The sequence below is a fragment of the Borostomias antarcticus genome (genome assembly GCF_949987555.1).
Source record: "Borostomias antarcticus genome assembly, chromosome: 6".
Taxonomy (NCBI): domain Eukaryota; kingdom Metazoa; phylum Chordata; class Actinopteri; order Stomiiformes; family Stomiidae; genus Borostomias; species Borostomias antarcticus.
The window spans coordinates 8,927,759-8,948,993 of record NC_140239.1 but is presented as its reverse complement, the minus strand read 5'-3'; the positions used below and the strand labels follow the sequence as shown (position 1 = coordinate 8,948,993).

Below are 21,235 nucleotides of genomic sequence, written 5' to 3'. Positions count from 1 at the left end.
GTGTGTGTGAGGTGCGGGGGGTGGGGGGTTACTCACGCAGACCCAGGGGTGTCTGAGTGCCTCCTGGGCAATGATCCTCTTGGCCGGGTTGATGGTCAGCATCTGGTTGATGAGGTTCTTGGCCTCCGGGGTGACAGTGTCCCACTCTGGAGACGGGAACTGGAGGAGGAGAAAGAGGACGAGAGAGGGAGGAGGTGAGGAGGAGAGAGAGGAGATGAGGAGGAGGAGAGGAGGTGAGGAGGAGAAAGGGGAGAGGAGAGAGGGAGGAGGAGAGGAGGAGAGAGAGAGGAGCAGAGAGGGAGGTGGTGAGGAGAGAGGAGGTGAGGAGGAGAAAGGGAGGAGGACAGGAGGAGAGAGGGGGTGAGGAGGAGAAACAGGAGAAGAGGAGGAGAGAGAGAGGAGCAGAGAGGGAGGAGGTGAGGAGGAGAGAGAGGAGGAGGAGAGAGGGAGGAGGAGAGATGGCGGGGGAGAAGAGGAGGAGAGGAGGAGAGAGGGAGGAGAGGAGGAGAAAGGGAGTAGGTGAAGAGGAGAAGAGGTAAATAGGAGATAGAGAGGAGGTGAAGAGGAGGTGATGAGGAGGAGAGAGAGGAGAAGACGAGAGGGAAGGCCAAACGGACAACTGATGGTTCTGTGAGACCGGCGTCGTACGACACGTGACGGCAGACAGAAATAGACGTCAAAGCGGCTAAATTTTCTTTCTTTTTTAACCAGCCTCAAAAGATTTTTGATGGTACACTGCCTTGTAACAGGCATAATGTTCTCTTTCGTTCCCACCCCTCCCCCAGAACGCTTCTTCTTGAAATAATTAGTTTGGTGTAGCGGGCCGCTATTTTCGCGGCAAAATCCATAACGCTTTACAGCATTACGTCACACACCAACTTCCGCTGGCTATTGCTATTATAATAATAGCACAAATTCTCAAATCACAGTACTATACACGTCATGGTGGAGGCAAAAAGACCAAAGAGGAACATTACAGAAAAAGACAAGAAAATGAGAAAGAGACCAAGCCAGACTAGAGTTAATATTGGACTGGCTTTTACTTGCTGACAGGAGCTTCACACAGTGAAAGGCCGCAGGACTGACACAGACCCTGGCCTCTTTGCTGTTGAGTACTGTACTTGTGTTAGCTAGCCTAATATTAGCTGGATTGCTTTGTCTTATGTTGAGATTGCTTGATGTTTGGCTGTGTTACAGTAGCTGTGAATGTACGAGGATGCATGTAATCTAGCTATTTTGGGATATTCCCTAGCTAAGCTGCTGGTAGTGTAGTAACTCTTAAGACTGATTGCTTGCGAGTTTGCGAGCTGATGAAGTGTAATGCAAGGCTACAAGACTGACGCTGACCTGGCCTCATTTGTAACATAGCTAGCCTAATGTTAGCTGGCTAGTTACTGTATCTATTATGTTAGAATTGCTTGATGGTTGGCTGTGTCTACTGTGAATGTACAAGGATGCATGTAATCTTGTTAGCGAATTAGCAAGATGACGAAGTGTACTGAAAGGCTACGAGACTGAAGCCTCTTTAGTAATGTACTGTAGCTAGCCTAATGTTAGCAGGCTAGCTATGTCATATGTTAGGATTACTTGATGTTAGGGCTGTCAAATAAATATTCGAAATTCTATTAAAAATCGATTTTAGAAATTGTACATTCAATCTTAGGCTAACAACGCTCGCGTTAAATGTTTATTTTATTCCTTTTTTGGACCAATTAAAGCAGCACACATCACACAGCTTCTAATCAAGCCAAAACACATTTCAGGCGCTATAATACTTTCCACATGGCCGAAAAAGAAGAAGAACTCGCTTCCACACCACCGACGCAGGACAAAGTCCTCACAACACCTGATAATTTCAAAAGTTTTGTGTGGAGATTTTTTTTTTTTGGGCAGTTGGGGGCAAAATCCTTTCTAAAGAAAAGATAATTTGCAAGCTATGTGATGGGGAATTAGCCTACCACTCATCCACTTCAACGTTGCGACTGCATCTTCAGAGCTAAGCTCTGAAGCTCAAGCTAAGTATGAGCGAATGGATTCAGTTGGAAAAGGTGAGAACTGGGCCTACCATCCTAACATTAATAGCCTAGCTATATAACAGTTTGTCATAAATTCAGTAAAGCGACTAGGCTACGCTATTTTACTTATTATTATTATTATTTTATTTTATTTATTATTATTTCATTTGCAGGTCAAGGACGTTCTCAAGCCATTCAAAGTTGCTCCGGAGGCATTATCCACAGATAATTATCCGACAGCTGTTCTCCCGTTGAAGCATGTACTCCTACAAAGATAGCTGCCGATCTCGAGACCTGCTACCCAGAAGACAAGGAAGTGTCCATGCTTCTGAACACCGGCAGCTATCTTGATCCTCGCTTCCACCGCCTAAGTAATTTGGTGGAGGGAAAGCGACAAGAGGTCCACGATAAAGTGCATGCAGAGATGTTGGCCGCAATGGAGTCAGGAGTCGAGAGCACGGAATTATCTGTGCCAAACGAACCCGAAAAGAAAACTGCCCTCTCCGCAATGGGCGAGCTCTTTTCTGAAGTCAGTCAGCAACCCAGTGCAATCATGGAGGAATACGTTCTGCACAAAGAACTGACCATGTATGAAAGAGAGCCACTGCTACCAGCCGGCGAAGATCCTCTGCTATGGTGGAAAACCAAAGGCCGTGAGAGGTATCCCCACATCGCACAGGTAGGCCTATGGCATGTAATTAATTACTCTATCTGGACTGTTTTTTTAATACTGCTTTTTGTATTTTTCCCCGGGGGATGAATTAATTAGGCCTATTGTCTTGCATGCTAGTGACTACATCGCATGTGTTAGGCTGACATTTGCTAGCTAGTGTAACTTAGTTGAGTTAGAGTTGGCGATCTGACAAAGGACAGTTGTGAGATTTTGTGGAATTGAGTTAATTTTGTTAGCTAACTCATTATTGCAGCACTAGTTGGCTAGTCACACGATAGGACTGTCAGGAGCCATCAAATGCAGCATTGTGCTGTATGACTAGTTGGCTCGCCTCACGATAGGATTGTCAGGAGCCAATGAGCCATTAAGTGCAGGATTGTATGACTAGTTGGCTAGCCTCACGGTAGGATTGTCAGGAGCCATGAAGTGCAGCATTGTATGATTTGTAGCCACCACATTTGGAGATGGATGCGTGCGTGCGTGCGTGCGTGCGTGTGTGTGTGTGTGTACTGTTGCAAGTTGGGCTAACGAGGCTGTCAGAAGACCAACATTAGTTCTGGCTATCATGTACATTATATCTGGGAATAGCTATATACTGTAGGAGCCACATTTATGTTTGTCTTTTTAACAGTTGTGTTTGTGAGTGTGCACCCTCTACAGGTGGTGAGGGGCTCCTATAAGCTCCCATAAATTGGTGCGCATTGCGCATGGCGGGGAGAAGGCATGGCGCCAGCAGATACCGTCAAATACCGTCAAATAATAGGATGTTGAAAGAAGGGTTAATGGAAAAACACACTTCAAGTTTTGTTTCACATAGAGTATATATATATATATATAAATATATATATATATAGTATATATATAGCAGTGTTTCCCATTAATTACCTAGACTATGGCGGGCCGTAATAGTCTAATTTGTCCCGCCATACTCTCATAAATCAGTATTATTATTAATAATTATTTAAGCTAACGAAAGTATTGGACTTCTCATAATAATAGAAATACACTCGCACTGGAGTTTCTCAGAAGCTGGAAGTGAAGAAATATTTTGAAGACTCGTCTTTTGAGGTAACTTTAGTTACAGTATCCACTGTAGTCCAAACATAATTTAGCCTATGTAACGTTATACTGTATCTAGCTAGCTAATATTAGCTAATTTTCCAGGCTAGCTAGACTAGATTATCAGCAGCGACACTGAGAACTAGCATTAGCTAGCTAGGCTAACATTACCTAATGTTAACTAGCTAACAACATAACGTTAGCTACAGTAGATAGGTTTGCTGGTAGTGAGGCCAATATCATTGAAAAAACGCTACTGTCTTAAGCTTAATATGTTTGTACTCTTGATTTTCAGGTCAAGAGTATTTTTAAATACTTAAAGAAGAGAGAGTCGAGATGAGGAAGAAACTCAAAAACATTGGCGCGACCTGGAAAGCCCAGGAAAGACAAGAAAGCCCAGGAATATCCAATGCTCAGATTCAGGGTGCAAAGTTCGCAAATAGGGGGCCATACTCACTCATCATTCTCACACACAAACACACACACACACACACACACACATACACACATACATACACAATCACTCCTTTCCTGCTTTCACTCATTGCTCATTTCACATGTCAACCCTGTCCTCTTCCTTTATGACTCTGCTGTAGGGGAGTCTCCCTTAGACTGTGACTACATATGTTACTTGTGATACTGGAAATGGATGTAAATAGCTCAAGGCCAGGTTCCGAACATTAAAGTCCCGTCTCGTTTATCATGTCTTGTGGGTGTGACTTCTTTGCCAATGTCATCCCCTTTCATAACCAAATGTGTTAATGATTAAATTTAAATGTTCAAAATGTTCTTATATATATATAAGACACACAATGTTGGTCAGACCGTACACACAGAACATGTCCATCTCTCTCTATGTGCCATGTTAATACAACATCATTCGGAATGACATGGCATGAATTGACCTTGAACGACACTTTGATCCCGTAATGGCTGTCAAGGTGAGAGATGTCACAGCCCCGCCCCCCACCAGGCTCCGCCCCCCCACCAGGCTCCTCTTAGCCTCAGATGGAGCTCATGTGCTCAGAGGTCTTAGAGCACTCTCCTACTCCTCTCAAATATAGAGGAGCAGAGTTACACAAACCCCACTTCAAGAGGAGAGAGGAGAGGAGAAGGGATAGGAGAGGAGAGCAGAGAGGAGATGAGAGGAGAGCAGAGGAGAAGAGAGCAGAGAGGGGAGCAGAGGGGAGAGAGGTCAGAGGTCAGGTAACTCACATCATAGGCCCCTGCTTTGATCTGCTGGTAGAGTTTGTGTTGGTCCTCATCCCAGAATGGAGGGTAGCCCACCAGCAGGATGTACAGGATCACCCCTGAGACACACACACACACACACACACACATACACAAAGTATTAGCCTTATTTGTTAACATTTTTGTGAGAGTGTGTGTGTGTGTGTGTGTGTGTGTGTGTGTGTGTGTGTGTGTGTGTGTGTGCGAGCGGGTAAAGGGTATGTATGTTGTCATAGAAATGTAGGCTTTTCAGAGATTATTGGCTTGGCCTTTTGTTTTACAGTCTTCCCCTACCTCCTGTTTGCAACCTCATACCTTTTGAGATTCAAGAACCCCTGCCCGTGTTTCTCATTTATGGCAGGATGACATCTCCAGGGGGGGACACACCCAGGCTTTGTTGTCTGAGAACCTGTGACTTTCCATTGTTCCATTGTCTGTGCAGAAACCTATTTGATATTTACCGCTCTTTCCTATATCACGTGTCTGAACTCTTGCCATTGTTGATGACGTCCGCCATTAATGAGAGACACGGCAGGGGTTCTTGAATCTCAAAAGGTACAGTATGAGGTTGCAAACAGGAGGTAGGGGTAGAAGCGTATAAACGTAGCGTATAAAGGTGGAGGGTCCTATATACTCATTGATGTCGCTACATGTATCTGACTGAATGAATGAATGGTCTTTCGGTCTGGGGCTGCGAGGGTCTATAGATACACTGTAGGCTATGTAATTGACCAATGTGTTTGATGGTTATTGTAATAGGCTATAGGCTATCATGTTCATCAAACGGTATAAAAAGTTCACTAAATTGTCACAACTCTCGGTCTGAGGTAAATCAACCGGCATGATCAGCATCAGCATCTATTTTTCATAACAAGCCTAACAATGTGCAGAGAAAATGAAATTGCGAGGCTTCTAAACATGTTGAACGTGTTGGGATCTTCGAGGGAATGCAGCTGATCGTGATTACTACACCTGTCGTAGCTAATGTTCTTACTACTTAGCTACTTACTGTTACTTTACATTACATTACAGTCATTTAGCTGACGCTTTTATCCAAAGCAACTAATTACATTTAACGTAGGAAAAGTGTAACCTATTACTTGCCAGAACTTGCAAGTGCATCTCCTTTATAAAACAAGTGACTAAGAGCATAATATTGTGCTGAAGGCAAAGGGCAAGAATAGCAAACTAAAAACTAACAACCCTAACCCTAAACCTTAGTAAGTATAGTAGGCTTGCTAGGGTTAGGGTTAGGCTAAAGCAGTTAGCTAACGTTACGATAATTCCTGTAGCTGTTTTGCTACTAATGCGAGTTTGAGTTTGTCTTCGTTCCTGCCCGAGAAACAGAAGTTGAACCAACAGCATCAAAATAGCTACAGGAATCATCATTGTAATGTTATCTAACAGTTTTTTAGCCACCATTAATATTATGGAAGCTGCTGTCGTGAGCTAACTGGCTATCACAGTCTCATTGTGCACCTTCACAGCTTGCTATTAGCAGACAGCACTAAAGTTGACAAAACCACCTTTGCACATAATTAGAATTCCAACCATTTATTTGGGATTGAACATTCAACTGAACATGGAAACTGAATACTAACTGATATTTCAACCTGCTACCATCAGTGCTCGGGTTGTTTACATGATACTGGGCGCGTCTGCTTGCTTGCGTCCATGAATATCCGACGTAATGAACTTCCGGTCCGAAAACCGTTTAATCATTCCCTATGTAGTTCACTATATGGGTAACACTACCAAGGGAATAGTGTGAGTGAACCATTTCAAACACATCTCTATTCAGCTCCGTTAGCTAGCTCACTTGTCCTGATGCCATGTTCCATATGAGAACACTCTGCTAGTTAGCTAGCCTACTGTGTTAAACCTCTACTTGTCTTGATACCTTGTTCCATGAGTTAACAGACATAGACCCAACCCTCAGTTACAGAGATAGATCCTGTAGATAGATAGGCTATGCTCGTAATAATTAAATTACAACCAGACGGAGAACAAGGAGTTTGAGAACAAGGTAAGTTAATCTAATGTGCCAGACAAGGCTACAGCAATGGGTCAATGAGTAGTATTACTTCTCCCTCTATGGTCATGCGAGCGGTGGTGCGGAATGCCGCAGCCGGCGCGTTGAGATCCCGCAGGTAAGGTTACTACCCCCAGGGCTCCCATCTGCACACTGTAGCAGTGCTTTACTGCCCCTCGTGGTTGCGGGTTGGAATATTATTTCACAGCCGCTGCCACTGTCATTGCTCTCGCCACGAGGTGAGGCGAAGTATTTGTATGTGTGTGTGTGTGTGTGCGCGTATGTGTGTCCGAGTGTGTGAGTGTGTGTCTCATATGCTCACCACAGGCCCAGATGTCTACAGGTTTGCCATATGCCTCCTTCCTCAGGACCTCAGGAGACAGATATCCTGGTGTGCCAGCAAACCCTGCGCACGCGCACACACATGCACGCACACACACACACACACACATGCAAAAGTACACACACATATGATTAGTAAGCACTAGGGTTATGTGGGTACTGGGTACTTTACTAGAGTTATGTGTTGTACTACTGGGTTCTGTATGTCAGTATGAGGTGCTAGAGTAGAGTTATGTGTGGTACTACTGGGTTCTGTATGTCAGGGACTACTTTCCCGGTATTGTGATGTGAAAGACCAAGCAGGGATACGTACCGAACCACGCCTGTTGCTCTCCCTGCACCTCGATGGCCAGGCCGAAGTCAGCCAGCTTGACCGCAGCGTTCTTGCACTTGCTGGCCAGGAGCAGGTTCTCTGGCTGGGGGGGGGGGGGTGGGGGGGAAGGGGGACAGATACACTTCTGTTGGAAAGGTGGGGATTGGGACGTTACACATGCACATACTGTAGCACAGCAGGAGAGCGGGTGGGGGGCGGGGCACAGACACACACACACACACACACACACACACACACACACACACACAAGCTCTCGAGTACGCCTGTTTATTGTACACTGTATCTGTACATTGTGACGAGTAGATGTGAGCTTGAACAGACTTCTCTGGACGCACACACACATGTGCCTCTTCTCTGGGGATCTGCAGGGTGTCAGTGTCGCGCTGCAGGGCCAGCACCCTGGGGCGTGTGTGTGTGTGTGTGTGTGTGTGTGTGTGTGTGTGTGTGTGTGTGTGTGTGTGTGTGCGGAGTGTGTGTGTGTGTGTGTGCGGAGTGTGTGTGTGTAGGATCCTTCACTCTGTCCCAGATAAGAAGTGCTCATTATTCTCTGTCAGAGGAGAACTCTAATAATGGGCTGCTATTCCCACTTGGCCCCTGTTCTCTCTATTCCTCTCTTCTCCATTCTTTTCCTCTCTATTCCTTCCTCCCTCCCTCCCTGCTTTGTTCCCCTCCCTCTCTTCCTTCCTCCCTCCCCCTATCTCTCTCCCTCCCTCACTTCCTCTCTCTCCATCTCACTGACTCTGTGTATAGTTGATTAGGGGCCAGCTCCAGGGAGGTTACCCAAACATTCTGACGTTGCCAAGTGATTATGTCCGAACAACCAAAAAACAGCCCCCTAGAAAAGCCTGCAGAGATAGCCTAGCCTAGCATAGCTTAGTATAGTTTAACCTCGTAAAGATAAGCCTTGCATAGTTTAGATGACCTAGTATAGCTTATTTTAGCATAGTTTAGCCTAGCATACTGTAGCTAGGCCTTGCATAGTTTAAACTAGTATAGCTTAGCTTAGCATAGTTTAACCTTGAATAGCTTAGCATAGTCTAACCTACTATAACTTAGTTTAGCATAGTTTTGCCTAGTATAGTGTAGCATAGTTAAGCCTAGCATATCTTATATTAGCTTTAATCTAGCAAAGCTCTAATCTAGCATCCCCCTCCCTACAACACCTTGGCCATGCTCAGTATGCAAACAGACCAAAAACATTTACAGAAAGGTCTTGTTTCATGTACAGTCTCCATGTGTTTACAGCAGGCGCCTATGACGTGGAGTCTAGGAAGATCACTAATCCCATACAGTTAGAATAATACAAATAATACAACCAATAATTAGAATAATACAAAGACCACGAGTGTCATCCCATACAATTCGAATTTCAACACATGCTGGCAACAAGCCTTCATGATAGTCATATGATGTGTTACAGGGCAGTCTTTACCACATCCTGGTCCTTCACATTGATTAAACACTCATACTGTTTTAACTCCCTTCAGTTAATTTTTATTCTTGGAATGAATACACACTCCCTCACACTCAGGGAGGTGCCTGCACACACACACACACACGCACACACACACACACGCACACACACAGCACATTGTGTCTGTCATTAGTCCCCCTGCATTGCAGTGGCTTGTGTCACTGCAACCCATTTTCCTTCCTCCCTCTCTCTCTCTCTCCCCCTCAGTAGAGGAGGTGCTCTCTCTGACTCTCCCCCTGAGTAGAGGAGGTGCTCTCTCTCTCCATCTCTCTCTCCCTCTCTGTCCCCCCCCCTCGGTAGAGGAGGTGCTCTCTCTCCCTCTTTGTTTCTCCCCCTCAGTAGAGGAGGTGCTCTCTCTCCCTCTTTGTCTCTCCCCCTCAGTAGAGGAGGTGCATGCCCCCAGTAAACAGACACTCTATTATAAGCAGATGGCGTGATGTGAAACGAGAAGCACAGTCATTTTACTGAGAAAGACAGGCTGTGGAAAGAACACAATCAGGTCTAGCTGAACCCAGGGTTAGTCTTTTTCAATACTTCCCCCTCCACCAATAGAGCTGCAGTGTAGATTAAGTAGCTCCTATCCATAATAACTCATACCATAATAACAACATGCCTGTATTCAGACAGAGAGAGCAGTATATTATCTGCATAAAAATGCATTGTTCTGTTTCGTTGTTTTTACTATAGGCTTGTAGAATGGCCTAAGTGTGATTGTAAGCTGTTGACTGGATCGGACGTCCCCAGCCAAGCCTGCTGTCCTCCACGACCTGTCCTCAGTCACCACACTCTGACTCATTGCGTGAAATGTCTCCCGCCGGTCAGAAGTGAAACCTGATAGGTGCGTTGGCTAAATAAAGAAATACCCAGTCCTGATCGACACAACAGCACTTCCCCTGGGACGACGGGAGGGACGACGCCACAGGCCGTCATCAAGCAGAAACAAGAGGCAAGAACACACACTCTCACACACACTCACACACACTCACACACTCACACACTCTCACACACTCACACACACTCACACACACTCACACACTCTCAAACACTCACACACACTCACACACACTCACACACGCACACTCACACACACTCTCACACACACACTCTCACACTCTCACACTCTCACACACTCTCACACACACATACCCGCTCTCACTCTCTCTCTCTCTCTCTCTCTCTCTCTCTCACACACACGAGAGAGAACACAGGAAAGGACAGGACGCTCTGCACAGTCAGAACAGAATTGTACAACAGGCTGAGACCAATAGTATTGAATACGAGTATACTGTCATCGAACCACTTCTGTTGGGCTCTCGACTGTTTAGAGGGACATTAGCCTTGATGAGAGGCCATCTCCACTCCAATAACGTTGTCCCTTTGATAGTAAAGAAAGCCATCAGGTCATCCTAGACCCACGAGCCAGCCCAGGCCATATATGGAGGCCGACTGGCACTGGATCTAGCTGAACAGATAACACCTTAACCAGGAGGAGAGAGAGGGAGGGATGGAGGAGAGGAGAGAGGGAGGAGAGAAGGAGAGTGAGGAGGGAGGATGGAGGAGAGGAGGATAGAGAGGAGGAGATAGGTGGAGCAGGGTGGAGGGAGAGAATGAGGGAGGTTGGGGGTGAGTGAGGGAGAGGGAGAAACCCTAGCGAGTGTGTAGCTCGCGGGGGTCCTCCACAGACTGGCGAGGTGCTGCTCCAAGAACAACAACCACAGAGAGAGGGGGAGAGAGAGAGGGGGAGAGAGAGAGAGAGAGAGAGAGAGAGAGAGATAGGGTGGGGCTAGCAGAGCTTTAACCACCAAAAGGCCAAAGATCCATAGCAACATTGTCCACAGATAGAAGCTGGACATTACTGTGTGTACGACTGATTTAACAAGACACGAATAAGACAGAAGCGCTAATAAACTGTCTTAAGTTTTCACATATTGTTGATTCGCAGAGCAGCCATCTTGATTAGACGTCAGCAGCTGTGGTTGGATCAGGTCGGGGTATATATTTTTTCTCCTGAATACAATGGTGGAAATCCGTGTTCAGGTGACATACTGTATCTGCTTTTGAGGTCGCACTCGGAAAATCTGAAAATTCCGATGCAACTGGAATGCAGCAGTAGTTTGGAATGTGGTGGTTGTTATGGTAACGGGGTAGGCTAGTAGGCTGGAATGTGGTGGCGGTATGGTAACGGAACACGAGATATTGCAGTATTGCAGGAGAGACAATGTACAGGAAGAGTATCCTCTTGAAGTAATAGTAAAGACTTACAGCATCACTAACTGAAGACATGTCCCACACACACACACACACACACACACACAGAGGGGACAGTGATTGATACCTGTCACTCACCTTCAGGTCCCGGTGCACCACGCCCATTTGATGGCAGTGAAGCACCGCCTCCAGGATCTGCTGGATGCAATGGCTGCATGCAAACACCAGGGGGCGCAGGTTAGTCTGAGCAGCGCTACAGTCCCATGCACAGGCCAGGGGGCAGTGGGGAGGGGGGATCAGGGCAGGGTCAGGGGGGTGAGGATGTTTTGTAGTGGAGCTCTTCCGTGTCCATAGGGGACACTGACCAGCCCAGTCCAACCTTGAGGTGTGTGTCTGTGGTCTACAATACTAATCTAAGAACTACAATATCCACAGTACTAATCTAAGAACTACAAACCACAATACTGGTCTAGGAACTACAATATCCACAATATTGATCTAAGAAAAACAATATCCACAATACAAATCTAAAAACTACAATATCTTCAATACTGATGCTGTGTTCCAGTTGCCTGGGAAGTAGAAATTTGAAATTGAGATTTGTGATCGACGTCGCTCCTCACTTTAAAGCGTTCCAGAAATAAATAGCCAAAAACCCACTTTAGCCCCATCTTTGTAGTTCTAGCCAAGTTAGCCATTGTTAGAAATATCAGTTACTAACACACTATGCACTATTTTATGCATACAAACACCGTAGCAACATTGTCCTCTGATAGAAGTTGGGCCGTACTGTGTGTATGACTGGTTTAATTAGACACAAATATGTTAGAAGCGCTAATAAACAGTGTTATTACAGCTTTCACTACTGTTAATGCGCAGAGCAGCCATCTTGTTTTAATGTCAGCAGCTGTGGTTGGATCAGCTCAGGGTAATAACCCTCCCCCCCAGTTCAAGTGATGTTTTTGATGTTTTGCTGGAATTAGACTGTTTATTCGCACTTCTGTTTTATTTGTGCTTTATTAGAGCTTTTGTCTTCTTGCTACGGTGTTTGTATGCGCAAAATGTGCATAGGGCGTTGTTATCAACTGGTATTTCTAACAATGGCTAACTTGGCTAGAACTACAAAAATGGGTCTGAAGTGTGTTTTTCATCTTTTGTTTCTGGAAGGCTTTAAACTGGGGTATGACGTCATCCAGGGTAGAAAATCCCATTGTCCAAAGCAACTGGAACGCAGCATAATCTAAGAGCTACAGCTACAATACTAATCTCAGACCTACAATATCTACAATACTAATCTCAGAACTACAATATCCACAATACTAATCTAAGAACTACAATATCCACAATAATAATCTAAGAACTAAAATATCTAAAATGAATCAATAAAAACTAGACTAAGAAAGGGAGGGAGGGAGGACAGGAGGGGGGAGGGAGTGAGTCACTATATGATTAATAACATTTGGAGGAGGTGTCTGGGATCAATGCCCTCCAGCAGAGTATATGTGTGTGTGTGTCTACAAATTTACAGACAAGCTGTGAATCAAATAGACTGAAATAAATCCTTTTACGGTATTTCCCTCAAGAAATGCAATAGAATACCGAGTTTACTGGCTGAGATAAACTAACCCTGCCAAGAGAGAGAGAGAGAGAGAGTAAAGAGAAAGAAAGAAAGAGAAAGAAAGAAAGAAAGAAAGAAAGAAAGAAAGAAAGAAAGAAAGAAAGAAAGAAAGAAAGAAAGAAAGAAAGAAAGAAAGAAAGGAAAAGAGAGTATGTGAGAGAGAAAGGCAGGAAGAGAGAGATAGGGAGAGAGACAGAAAGTGAGAGTCAGAAAGTGAGAGAGAGAGACAGAGAGAGAGAGTCCAGCTGAGACTGGCAGAGCAATAAAGTTCAGAGCTATAAATTAGATGCTGCGCCTTGTTTTTAAAGGTCTCCCAATGAATAAATACTGGCCGGGTCACATCCTCAACTGTTCTGCAGTGTGTGTGTGTGCGTGTGTGTGTGTATGTGTGTGTGTGTCTCCTCCCTCACTTCCTCAGCTGTTGGGCAGCCAGGGTGAGAAGTCTCTGTATGACAGGGAGGGGGGCGCCAAGGGGTGAAGGGAGGGGTGGGGGGCAATCCTAAATGTTAGTGTGTGGGTCAGGACACCAGGGACGGCTCCACTGGAGACCTAAAACTACGGATAGCCATCATCAAACCTGCCTGAGAAACCACGGTTGGGGGGAAGGGGGGGGGGCAGTAGTTGGGGGGTGAGGGGGGGGGGGGGGGGTGCAGGAATAGAGAGCTCCAATGGAGCGTGAGAGAGAGAGAGTGGCCAGACTGACCATCAGACAGACGGCGGACGGACGGACGGACAGACATGGACATACGGACAGAGACAGGGACAGCCTGGGCTGGGGGGTGAGAGAGAGGCCGGAGGGGAGAGGCTGGTGGGGGGGTGCAGGCAGGGGGAGGAGGAGGAGGGTGCAGCAGTTCTCTACAAATACTGACCTTCAGGTCCCTGTGCACTATGTCATGTTGGTGAATATGATGGACACTGTCTAGAATCTGATGGATACAATGACTGTGGAGGGAAAACAGAGGAGGAAGAGAGGAGGAGTAGGAGGAGTGGGAGGAGAGGAGGAAGAGAGGAGGAGGAGAGAGGAGGATGGGAAGGTAGCCAGGGAGGGAAGGAGGGAGGGAGAGGTGGAGAGAATGGCAGGTGAACAGAGAGACAGGTGGATGGATATGCAAGATAACAATGATGAAGGACAGAGAGAGAGAGAGAGAGAGAGAGAGAGAGAGAGCGTGTTGGTTGGATAGATGGAGAGAGAGAGCAAAGGAGGACAGAAAACCAGAGCAAGGAGGTATGCAGTGACGAGGAGGAGGAGGGGGAGATGGGAAGAGAGAGAGAGAGAGAGAGAGAGAGATGCGAGGGGATGAGTGCAATGAAGAGTGAGGAGACAAAAAGCGTTTAAAACAAGATGAGACACAAGACTACCTACAACACAGGAGAGAGAGGAGAGAGAGACAGAGAGAGGAGAGAGAGAGAGGAGAGAGAGACAGAGAGAGGACAGAGAGAGAAGAGCAGTGGTACCGTGTGTGTGTGTGTGTGTGTGTGTGTGTGTGTGTGTGTGTGTGTGTGTGTGCAGTGAGGGTTAAATGTGCAGGATATGTGACTAATAACAGGCGCAGGGAGATATCCTGCAGGATCCACACCCACACACAGTCTACTCTCTCTCCCTCTCTTTCTCTCTCTCGCGCGCGCACACACACACACACACACACACACACACACACACACACACACACACACACACACACACACACACACACACACTCACTCAAACACACACAGACACAAGCTGACAAACACACTCCTGCTCCGTCTCACATATACAGTAGATCCTCTTACCAGCCAGCCATGAGCTCTGATGGTCTTTCTCTCTCTCTCTCTCTCTCCCTCTCTTTCTCTCCCTCCCTCTATCCCCCTCTCTCTCCTCTTTTTCTATCTCTCCATCCCTCTCTCTATCAATGAGACACGCACTATGCCACTTTGCACATAGTAATATCATGCTTATTTTTTAATGATTCCCTGTGCTGGTTTTAGGAATGTACTGCATGTTGTTGTGTTGTGTTAACTTGTGCTGATTGTTGAGCCAGTCTAAGACGATTTTCTGTTACGACAGACAATACAGTTCTCTAAATCTGAATCCCTCTCTCTGTCTAACTCTGCACTAACCTCTTCCCACTGTCTAACTCTACCCGCTTTCTTAGTTTATCTGTTTATTAGGCAGGGCCTGTGTACATTAAAGAATATACCAGAATAGACCTTTCCTATACAGGTGGCAAGTTCCACCCCACCCCCCCCCCCTAGTTACTGTTGCTATGCCCCACAAGCTTTGGAGCAAGTTAATAAAATGTCCACTGAACAGCACATACCTGATGATTCTCTCAAGGATTCCTGACAATATTGCTGTATGTTGTTTGCCAAATACTTTGTCTAAGAGAGTTCTATAGAAAGGCCTGAACTATTTTACACAAGGATATATCCATGAGATTTAGATTTCAGACGGAGCAGGTGACAACATACGAGTTGGAACTAGGTGCTATTAACGCCTCACAAACTCCAGATTGACACTCATCAGGACAAAATCGTGGAGTCTTACTGCACATGTAAAGCAGGGTGAGTAAGTTAGTGGCATCCATTCTTAGAAAATCCTGTGAGAAAAGCTTGTGAGAATGATCTGTTAACTACTAGCTACGGACTAATTAGCTACTGTACATCAAGCACCTAACGTTACTACTGTACCTTCAGCTTGCAGGCCAGTTTTCTGTATGTTTAAAAAAAAAAACATTTTCTCCAAACTAATGTCTAATCTATGAACACAACGCGGGACAAGCTTTATTTGTGGGACATCAGAGGCGTGGTCTTAAGAAATCAAGCAACCTTATTGTTTATTATTCTCTGCGTGATTGACAGGTCGGAAAGGTCTATTAGCCAAGAAAGGGTAGTTCTTATCTGTAGTCCCTGTACAACGCATGCAGCTTCAGTCCCAGTGACCCCGCTGTTGGCTGCCAGCAGCCTCTAATCTCTACCAGCCTCTAGCCTCTACCAGCCTCTACTGTAGCGTCTACCTCCGGTCAGCGGGCGGCGTGTGTGAACGTCTGCTCTGGAGAACTCCCACGCGCCGTCGCAGGGGCGGACAGTCACAAATCACTTCCTGATCTGGGATCTGTGTGTTTCACCATGGCGACCAAGATCGTAAGGATAGGTGCTGATGCTGTGGGAGGACTGAGATGGCGAGGTCACGGGGTCACGGGGGTGACACGCCCCGGGCTGCTAGAGGGCGGGAGAAGACAGCTGAGAGGAGTGTGTGTCTGTGTGTGTGGTGTGAGTGTGTGTGTGTGAGAGAGAGAGAGAGAAGTGTGAGTCTTTGTGTGACAGCTGAATGTGAGTGTGTTCAAGGATTCAAAGTGGTTTAATTCAAGGTGTGTCGGGGCATGTGTGTATGTGTGTGTGTGTGTGTGTGTGTGTGTGTGTGTGTGTGTGACTAATTAGGGGAGCTAATTAAAGTCCCATTTCTTGGGGTCTCCTGGGGAGCAGGGTTGACCTGGATGATTGACATTAGTAGTGAAGTGTGTGTGTGCGTGTATGTGTGTGCGTGTGTGTGAGTGTGCGTCTGTGTGCGTATGTGTGTGTGTGTGTATATGTATATGTGTGTGCGTGTGTGTGTCTGTGATGGGAGGAAGAGAGAGGATTGTATATACAGTATCCATACAAATGACTGCAGATATTTGCATAATTTCTACACAGATATGCAAGCCAAGTCATTCCCAGATGCATACTATATGCACAGACACACAAACACACACACACACACACACTATATACTATATACATATACTCACACAACACACACACACACACAAAGTCCACAAACACACAGTAAGAGGTGTGTAGGTGTGTCACCTTTAGAGTATGTGTGTGTGTGTGTGCGTGTGTGTGTGAGTGTGTGTGAGTGTGTGTGCGTGTGTGTGTGAGTGTGTGTATGAGAGAGAGAGAGAGAGAAAGTTGTTGTTGTTATTGTTGTTGTTGTTGTTTAGGTTAGCAGCAGAGAGTGTGTATAGGTCAGAGGAAAGAGAATGTGTAGGACTAATAAAATAACAGACTGAGAAAGAGAGGGAGAGAGGAGGGAAGCACAGAGAGAGACTGCATATGGACTGTGTGTGTGTGTGTGTGTGTGTGTGTGTGTGTGTGTGTGTGTGTGTGTGTGTGTGTGTGTGTGCCTGGTCTGCCAGAAGGCCCCTTGTCTGCTGGTGGCTGATGCCTGGTTAAGAAGTCAGCCCAGCCTCACTAGTTCAAACCTCAACATGAGCACAGGTGTAGGTGAGACCAGCAGAGAGAGAGAGACTCAGACAGAGTAAGAGAGAACAGGGAGGGATGAGGAGAGAGAGACAGAGAGAGAGAGGGGAGAGAGACAGAGAGAGAAAGATGAAGAGACAGAGACAAAATGAGGGACAGAGACAAAACAAAAGAGACAGAGATAAACAGAGAGAGAGAGGGAGAGAGAGAGGAGAGACCTACCTGGCGTCAGCCTCACTGTAGTACTCTCTGGCTACGATGTCCTCAAACAGCTCTCCGCCTGTCACCCTGCAGGGGGGAGGAGCCACAGACACAAACCCACCAATCACACGCAGCTCATCAGCATTCCGCTCAGTCAGGCGGGGGGAAGCACCTGCTCCAGCTATGACAGCAGGTCTCTGCCGGCAACCCCCTCATCCTCACCATTACCACAGAAACAAGAACCGGGGGAATCTCGGGGAAAGGGAGGGAGGAGGGGGACGGATGGAGGGATGGAGAGAGTGGAGGGGTTAATGAAGGTATACAACTAGGATGGATGGGGGGTGAAGGTATAAATCTAGAATGGACGGGGGTGAAGGTATAAATCTAGGATGGATGGGAGGTGAAGGTATAAATCTAGGATGGATGGGGGGTGAAGGTATAAATCTAGGATGGATGGGGGGTGAAGGTATAAATCTAGGATGGATGGGGGGTGAAGGTATAAAACTAGGATGGATGGGGGGTGAAGGTATAAATCTAGGATGGATGGGGCGGGAAGGTATAAATCTAGGATGGATGGGGGGTGAAGGTATAAATCTAGGATGGATGGGGGGTGAAGGTATAAATCTAGGATGGATGGGGGGTGAAGGTATAAATCTAGGATGGATGGGGGGTGAAGGTATAAAACTAGGATGGATGGGGGGTGAAGGTATAAATCTAGGATGGACGGGGGTGAAGGTATAAATCTAGGATGGATGGGGGGTGAAGGTATAAATCTAGGATGGATGGGGGGTGAAGGTATAAATCTAGGATGGACGGGGGTGAAGGTATAAATCTAGGAGGGACAGGGGGGGGGTCACTTACAGGTCAAACAGGAGGTAGTGGAAGCCTTCCTCAGATATACTGTCATGGAGTCGAACTGTCAGAGAGAGATAGAGGAAGGGACAGAAAAAACAAGGGCGGGTCAAATGAAATGATCCATATACTATATGGAGCCCACTCAACACTGTTAATGAAATGATCCATATACTATATGGAGCCCACTCAACACTGTTAATGAAATTATCCATATACTATATGGAGCACACTCAACACTGTTAATGAAATTATCCATACATGTATACTATATGTAGCACACTCAACACTGTTAATGAAATGATCCATACTGGGACTATATGGAACACACTCAAACACTTAATGAAATGGTCCATATACTATAAGGAGCACACTTAAACACTGTTCAGTACACCATGTGAGTTTATTCCAAATCCTTACGTTACAGCGTTACAGAGTATTCACAGAAAGAACATGACCTGTGTGTGTTGTGTAGAGGGAGGTGTGTGTGTTGTGTAGAGGGAGGTGTGTGTGTTGTGTAGAGGGAGATGTGTGTGAGCTCTCTGTATCTGCAGCTCAGCTGCTGTGTGATGCTCCAATCACAAGAGGAGAGTGTTGCACTGGGCTTTTAATGTCTCTGTTATAATGCACTTTGCTTTTACTACTGTATATCTCAATTGTTGTGTTTTTGTTTTTAATGTCTCCTTTGTAAAGCAATTTGAACTGCATTTTATGTCACGAAAGGTGCTCTATAAATAAATATTATTATTATTATTATTATAGATTTAATTATTTAATTATTAAGAGGAGAGAGGAGAGACTCACCGATGTTGGAGTGCTTGAGCAGACGACAGATACGAGCCTCTCTCTCCAGCTTCTGATGATCTGAGAGAGGGAGTGAGAGCGATGGAGGGAGGGGGGAGGAAGAGGTTGAGAGAGGGAGAGAAAACAAAATGTTGCACTTATCTTTAACAAGCAGACAGTGTTCTGACAAGCCAACTCAGCCAGACCTTAACCTAACCAACAGAGTTTTCACTCTCCCTATTTCAGCATTCATGACAAATCTGACCAATCACCTTCCACAGCAGAGACAGGCCTAATGCAGATCAGAGCAGAGACAGGCCTACTGAAGGTGTGTGTGTGTGTGTGTGTGTGTTTGTGTGTGTGTGTGTGTTGTCAAAAATAATAGATTTTTCGATACATATCGATTCTAAATATTTAAAACTGTTTCAAAACAAATTTTCCGCAGTATCTGTACTTTCCGCACTATGGATACCAGCTGGCTTTTTCACTCTCTCTTCTCTCTGACCAACACAAACCCACACACAGTGCACATTGCCCCTCCTCCTTCTCACACACAGAGCTGTTGCACCTTGCCCCGCCCCCTCTCTCACACAAATATAGATTTTTCGATACATATCGATTCAGCATATTTAAAACTGTCTGAGGGCCTATACAGATTACACAAATTCAGGCCGATTTTGGGCCGATTTTTTGTCGCAGACAAAGTGTCCAGCGAAAAGCCACGTAGTGTGACATAATCGAAGATCAGCAATTTGGCGTCTGGGATGCCCTACGACACTCCGACGAAGAGTCTAGCATGTCAGAGTTTTTTGTATTTTCCTGTCTAGTCGAGAAGCATCTGGCTGCAGACCTCCGCCATGGGACCCCACCTCCTCCACCAGACCCCACCTCCCCCACGGGACCCCACCTCCTCCACCAGACCCCACCTCCCCCACGGGACCCCACCTCCTCCGCCAGACCCCACCTCCTCCACCAGACCCCACCTCCCCCACGGGACCCCACCTCCTCCACCAGACCCCACCTCCCCCACGGGACCCCACCTCCTCCGCCAGACCCCACCTCCTCCGCCAGACCCCACCTCCCCCGCCAGACCCCACCTCCTCCGCCAGACCAGCCCGACCCCACCTCCCCCACGGGACCCCAACTCCTCCGCCAGACCCCACCTCCTCCGCCAGACCCCACCTCCCACGCCAGACCCCACCTCCCCCGCCAGGCCCCACCTCCCCCACGGGACCCCACCTCCCCCGCCAGACCCCACCTCCTCCGCCAGACCCCACCTCCCCCGCCAGGCCCCACCTCCCCCACGGGACCCCACCTCCCCCGCCAGACCCCACCTCCCCCACGGGACCCCACCTCCCCCGCCAGGCCCCACCTCCCCCACGGGACCCCACCTCCTCCGCCAGACCCCACCTCCTCCGCCAGACCCCACCTCCCACGCCAGACCCCACCTCCCCCGCCAGACCCCACCTCCCACACCAGACCCCACCTCCTCCGCCAGACCGCACCTCCCCCGCCAGACGCCACCTCCCACGCCAGACCCCACCTCCCCCACGGGACCCCACCTCCTCCGCCAGACCCCACCTCCTCCGCCAGACCCCACCTCCCCCACCAGACCCCACCTCCTCCGCCAGACCCCACCTCCTCTGCCAGACCCCACCTCCTCCGCCAGACCCCACCTCCCCCATGGGACCCCACCTCCCACGCCAGACCCCACCTCCCCCACGGGACCCCACCTCCTCCGCCAGACCCCACCTCCCCCACGGGACCCCACCTCCCCCGCCAGACCCCACCTCCCCCACCAGACCCCACCTCCTCCGCCAGACCAGCCAGACCCCACCTCCCCCACGGGACCCCACCTCCTCTGCCAGACCCCACCTCCTCCGCCAGGCCCCACCTCCCACGCCAGACCCCACCTCCCCCATGGGACCCCACCTCCCACGCCAGACCCCACCTCCCACGCCAGACCCCACCTCCTCCGCCAGACCCCACCTCCTCCGCCAGACCCCACCTCCCCCGCCAGACCCCACCTCGCCTTCTGGACCCTTCAGTCACGTGCACACATCGGAAACGGCACATAATCCTCCGGAAATAAAATAGAAGAAGAATACCTGGTCAGCAGATATAAACAACTTTCTCTGTTCGTTGGTCATTCTTTCCTTAGATCTGATGTATACTGTACTTTACGCCCAA

General features: G+C 47.5%; 1 protein-coding gene across 8 annotated transcripts in view; it reads right to left on the bottom strand.

Moving 5' to 3' along the window:
* The window catches only part of camk2b1 (calcium/calmodulin-dependent protein kinase (CaM kinase) II beta 1), a 73,091-nt gene that overhangs the window by 30,799 nt on the left and 21,057 nt on the right, over positions 1-21,235 (bottom strand). For 5 of the 8 annotated variants that reach the window (XM_084439690.1, XM_084439694.1, XM_084439692.1 and 2 more), the window contains exons 3-10: positions 19,067-19,126; positions 18,272-18,326; positions 17,432-17,497; positions 11,506-11,578; positions 7,665-7,767; positions 7,332-7,415; positions 4,963-5,057; positions 37-159 (exon numbers count right to left, since the gene is read on the bottom strand). In XM_084439690.1, the coding sequence (XP_084295816.1) occupies positions 37-159; positions 4,963-5,057; positions 7,332-7,415; positions 7,665-7,767; positions 11,506-11,578; positions 17,432-17,497; positions 18,272-18,326; positions 19,067-19,126 (659 nt within the window). Of the gene's footprint in view, positions 1-36; positions 160-4,962; positions 5,058-7,331; positions 7,416-7,664; positions 7,768-11,505; positions 11,579-13,854; positions 13,928-17,431; positions 17,498-18,271; positions 18,327-19,066; positions 19,127-21,235 lie in introns of those variants that run through there. The other 3 variants (XM_084439691.1, XM_084439693.1, XM_084439697.1) reach the window with 2 other exon arrangements.